Source organism: Geospiza fortis, unplaced genomic scaffold (genome assembly GCF_000277835.1).
Source record: "Geospiza fortis unplaced genomic scaffold, GeoFor_1.0 scaffold40, whole genome shotgun sequence".
NCBI lineage: Eukaryota > Metazoa > Chordata > Aves > Passeriformes > Thraupidae > Geospiza > Geospiza fortis.
The window spans coordinates 10,548,744-10,554,677 of NW_005054297.1; the positions used below are offsets into that span (position 1 = coordinate 10,548,744).

The window sequence follows — 5,934 nt, forward strand, 5'->3', positions numbered from 1 at the left end:
ATCCAATAGCCAGGAAGAGGAGTCAAGCCTTGGGCATACAAAACCTCCTGGAAAACTTGTCTGACTTTTCAATTACATTGATATTAACTCTACCTGCAAATCCCACTTTGCTTTCGCTACTTCCAGACACCATAAATGCAGCCTCTACAGGTGACCAGGACTCAACAATTGAGGGGGCTTTCCTTCCCCATCCCTCTGCTATTTGCTGGAGTATTTTTTGCTGCTGGGCTAACAAAGTAAGAATAATCATTGTATTTGTCACACACTGCTTCCTATACTTACTAAATCATACCTTTTCACTACTTTCAGGCTGGTTTATCCAAAACCATGCTGCAAAGCTGGGAGCACCAGGGGACAAACCCTAACTCAGGATTACAGACCTTTGCTTTCATAACCTGGAAATATTTTCCCCCTTTCGGATAAAAAAAGTGTGAGAAAAATCATGCTGATAATAATGAAGAACTATTTAATATCCTCATGGTCAAAATCCATGTCTTATATGCAGCTCCACAAATGTGTCTTTAGATTCACTACTGGGAATGTATCCCAGCCACAGTAATTTCTATATAGAGGAAAGAAACTAGGAGACACTTTTCTTCTCATGTGGATGGATTACTTTGTTTTGCTCTTAATCATCTCAAAACCTTAAAGAATCAATGATGAGTTTGCCAAACTCCTTCCAGGAATTACCTAAACTTCAATTATTTTCCAGAAGAAGACATGATAACACACCAAATGAAAATGCTTCTCTTCTGTTCAGTTGAACTGAAAACTGAAAATGCTTGGTTAATATATTGTCCTAAAAAAAAAAAGTTCTGAAAACTGGACAAGTTGAAAGAAGTTGCACTGCTTTAAACCCCAAGCACTGAAATACAAATTTTTCTTCATTTATTCTACTGCTGGAACAATTAAGTTTTCACACAAATTTAAGTATTGTTTCAGTCAAATCAAATGGGGTTTTTTTGAGAAAAAAAATCTACCCATCCAGCAACCAAAATATATGGGATATTTTATCCATGTAATCGTTTCTCTCCAGTGGTGATCTGCCAAAGAGTGATGCTAGGCTACAGGCAAAAAGATCCTACAGAACTCAAGGGCTCTACAGCAACAGGGCAGAGTCCTGAAAACTGAAAAATCTTATTTTCTGTGTCCAAAAGCTACAGGAGGATATGTCTTCTGTAATACTTGTTAAAAAAAGAAAAAAGTGTCATTGCCTTTACATCTGCAGAGAAAACATTCTTTTTTGTGGTAGCCTCTTTGTGAGCCTTGCTTTGCAAAGCTTGAGGCAGAGATGTATAGCGGCAACTATTTTTAGATCGCAAACTCTCATGGATTTTAAAAGGGCTTTTGCATATGGAAAGTAAAAAAAAGAAATGCAAAGTATTTCAGGAGAAGGATAAAATGATTCATATTATACAGCAGAAGGGAGGGGTTGGTGCTTTTCTATTCGGCTGGCAGAGTTGCTAGCGGGAGCCTCAGTGACGGTGGGGAGGGCAGGGTGCACACTGCCATCGCCCCACAGGGTCCCCTGCCAGCCTCAGCCAGCAGCTCTGCACTCGCTCCCCAAGGATGGGAAGAGAAACCACCACGTAAAAAAAGTCCTGCCCTTTCAGTGGCTCGATGGAGACAGTATGGCCACCTCCACACTCACCTAGCTGCCCCCTTGGCTGCCTCTCCACCATGCTCAGCGCCCTCCCTGGCCCAGCGGACGGCCTGCGCGAGGTGGATGAACATGCCGGGAAGAAAGTTTGTGCTCTGAGATTGCTTTGATGTGATAGATAGTGGCAGACAACCCTGACACTCTGCAGAGGGCTTTCTGTCTCCACCCTGAGGCATGCAACATCTTGATGGGCCAAAAAAAAAAAAAAGTACAGAGAGAAAGCTCCTGTTTACGTACAGAGCTGGGCATCACAGAAAAATTTCTGCCAGCTTTTTTGGTAATAGAAGCTCACAAGAGCAAAAGGAACACTAGAGACGAAAATAATTAAACATTGCCTTTAGCTGATTTTTGATTAACTTTGCTCAGTGGTGGCTGTGTGACTTCCCGAGGATTTCTGTTCTACCATGTAGCAAAATCTGAGGGACTTCTGTGGCTCTTAACACTTCTGCAAACACATGGGTCACTTCAGATCTATTTGGATATGTCACCAGAAAGCAGCAGATGTATCTGATGATGATTTTATGCTGGCAGATGAAGTCCTAGCTCCTTGCACATCTTTTATGTTTGTCTGCTTCCTTTGATACACTGCAAACAAGGAGTTTCATGACTCCTGGGGGGTGTAAAATGACTATTATTATGCATGTTTATCACTTTTAAAGGGAGATGAAGGGTAAGTGTGATGACCCAGGTAAATACTTGCTGTTTAACCCAGCATTAATCCTAGCAAAATACAGGCAATCACAACGGGATTCAAATGACAAAGAACTAAAGAATATAAATATAATTAATTCCAGTCAAAATGATCTTATGGAAAGTAGATCTCGCCAGAACTAACCTGATTGTCATTCTTTGATAAGTGTATAGATTTGCCTGAAAAAGCTGGGCTGAACAAGATACCCAGACTCCTGATGGGCATGTCACTTCCTACCATGAGTTAGTCGATTGCAAAAGTAGCAACACAACACCAGCAGACCAAACCAAATATATATTAGGAACCTGCTGTAGACATCTCAAATATTTGTCATTGCAGGAATCATCACTAATATGCATGTTTCTAGAAAGGCCCAACAAGGACTAACAACACCTTCAAAACTATTCAACATTCCTAACCAGTATCACAAAGTCAATTTAAAAACAATTTGAAAACTTCTGGATGATACAGAAACTGACAAATCAGCAAACAGTGGGCAAGTGGGACAGTCAGAGCAATCTGGAACACTTAGTACATGAACACAGACAAATACAAAGTGTGTACTTTTAGGAAGAAATGTGCACAGAATGAGAAGCTCGGCTGCACAACCCACCAGGGAAACCATGGGTACAAGTGAAGAGTCTATTCACCTTTGATCAGGCTCATAGGAACATATTGCATGCATTTCCAGTGCCCACATTTTAAAGAAATTAGCAGAAGGGGAGAAAAAAAATTGCAAAGAAGGATTCAAGTAATTTGAGGAGTTTCAAACAGTACTGCTTGCTTTGTTTATTTAAAATGGAAATTAAGTCAGCTTTCAGTCTGTAAGTACCTTCAATCAGAAGAAGTACCAAGACCTATAGAGCACTTCATTTAGTGGAGCAAAGCATAAAAGTCAATGGCTAAAAGCTGATTTCAGGTAGTCTGGCAGGGAACAAGGCACATATTTTCACCAGTCTAATTAAGCACTGAAACCAAATGTCAGGTAAGAGATACAGCCACTGCTCACCAGAAACTGGAGGCTGTATGAGATACTACTTGAGTCCAATGCAAGTTATGCATTAGTGAAAGTCAAAAAAAATTACTGTGTTCAGTACAGGTGACTGAATGAAAGCTGTCAGTCAGGTTACAGACCCTACAGGATCACTTCTGGTCTTACACCTGAAGGTAGGACTCCCCAGGAGTTGAAGTCCACACAATTCCCTTTGTCAGGCAGTACCAGATGATGAAGTAACCCCTGCTGAAACCAGTGAGAGTGCATGAGGTATGGTAACTCTATGTTTTTGGGAGAGGTGAGGGAGTGACTCTAAATTTTGGGTTTTCTTTCACTGAACAATGCTGCTTATGGGATTTGCCAGTATCCCTATGGAGCAATGCACAAAAGGAAAACATGATGTGATATAAATAATGCATAGTACATCACTGATAGCTGGGGAGAAGAATGATGAAGACTACTGCTTGCATTTTGCTCTGATTTTGCAACAGCCTCTACATGTTGGGGCAGCAGTTGGTTACTGCCTTCTTCCTTTCTGCATAGTTGGCATCTTTGAAGTACTTTCTCTCTTGCAGCTCATGCTGTACTAGACATGCTTTTCTGCCATTCAGAGATCAGTTCAAGATTGACTTTTTAGGGATCTACCCTAAGCACCTCAAATTCAGGTAAAAAAAGGTGAAGTTCCCTAGTGTTTATATGCGTTAAAAGCATGTTGTATGCTTCTTTCTTTGCTACATTCCAATTTGCTTTTAGTATTACTATTTGAGGTGTATTTTTGTCTGTGCTGAAAGTTTAGAAAATACAGGTCCAAGAAACTTTGCTCTTATCCCATACCACTCCTCAAGTATCTTGGCTCACCTGAACAGTGGGAGGTCCTAGGTTTAAAGAACAAGAGAAGCTTTTCACAGAAGGGGTTTCTATTTGATTTCTTTCTCTCTCCCAGTGGCTTCTAGGTATTGCTAAACTGGAAAAGTTGATGTTAGGTTTCTGTTGGTTTTTTTTTTTTTTGTTTTTTCTCAGATTTATCTGAAGATGAATGGGAGAAGATGTAGCAATGCTTCTCACTAAGCTAGCAGCAATTTAAGAGAAACTGTTCAAAGTAAAAGCCAAAATTATTTCAGGTAAAACTATGGATGTAACTTTGAATAGTTTCCTTAAGTAACCAAAAAAAGTAGCCCCAAAAGGGAATTAGGTTTTTAAGCTGCAATGTCAATTAAAGAACAAGACAGATAAAGAGTTATGAAGGCATATGTTTGAAATTACTATGACAAACCACCTGATATTTGGAATTTGGGATTACAAGTACATCCCGCCTGAACACACCTTACTAGTGTAGGACTCAATATTCATAGAGATGAGTATCAGCAGGTAATTTTCCACTGGGCACAACTATAGGAATTTTGGCAGGAGACAAATTCCAGTGTTTGATTATTACTGCAACCTTTAAAAAATACTAGAACTTGCAATAAACCATCACCCACATTATTTTTATCACTCAATGACAACATTTCATGGCAGAGATTATTTACCTGGAATGCTCTCCAACTTTCTACGAAGCTCTTCATTTTCTTGTTGCAATGAAATTACCTCCTGCTCTAGCTCTTGACACCGAGGGCAGTAACCTTCTTCCTCTTCCTCCTCTTCCTCCTCTGGAAGTGTAGAAGATGATGGATGACCATGAGATTCCGATGTTGCTGGTGATGTCCATCCACCTAAAGTGTGTACTGGAGAGGCTGAAAGTGGATCCACATCTGCCAAATGGCTAAAATCATTTATTGATGAGGTGTTCTGAGAAGGGAAGCTCCCAGAAAGCAAATAGTTCTGAAGGGAATCAGTAAAAACTCTCAGAAAGGCTGAGGTTTGTTGTTTCTTTTGCATATACTGCATCTCTATGTCTAAAATGTCTGACGTCTGACTATGGACCATTTTCCCGAGCTGACATTGCTCTTGTCTTTCACTATAATTTGGGTTTTCCTGCTTTATACAAGAAATCATGGACTGAGAGTGATTGTTGTCCAGTAGTTTTCCACCACAATTTAAGAGACTTAGAACCCGGCTGCATTGTTGAGCAAAGGCATCCAGAATCATTCGACTCTCTGCAACAAAAGAAAAGATGAATCACAGAAACCTAATGCAAGAGGTTATGCCAGGCAGTAGCAGCTAGATGAATGTACACAACTGTTTACAGTAGCATGCATTTTATTTCTGAACATATTAAAATTATGGCTTCTGCTTTAATACTTCTGCAACACTGTGATGTAAAACAATCCTGACTCTGTTTCTATTTTGAGAGTGCCCTTGTGACCTTGCTGTTAATCAGAAATGCATTGTGATGATAGACACTGCTTACTGACATCTTCTTTCAGAGGGATTAAGTCAGGAAAATGGGGAAGAAAATACAAATTACATCCAATTTGCTACAAGTTCAAGTAAGTACTGCCCTGAAAGCCTATTTCAAGCTGTTGGAAGGCATTAACTGTACATATTTGTAGGATTTTGCACCATACCTTTGTCCTATGCCCAGTTCCTCTCCAACAATGCTTCCAAGCTTTGTTTTTTCTCATTTTTGTCTTTGATGCACTTTTTTGA

General features: G+C 39.9%; 1 protein-coding gene across 1 annotated transcript in view; it reads right to left on the reverse strand.

Moving 5' to 3' along the window:
* BEND4 (BEN domain containing 4) overlaps positions 1-5,433 on the reverse strand; it is a 22,490-nt gene extending 17,057 nt beyond the window's left edge. The window contains exon 1 of the mRNA XM_031066701.1: positions 4,875-5,433. Coding sequence (XP_030922561.1) covers positions 4,875-5,433 — 559 coding nt within the window. The remainder of the gene's footprint in view (positions 1-4,874) is intronic.
* Positions 5,434-5,934: the final 501 nt, after the last annotated feature.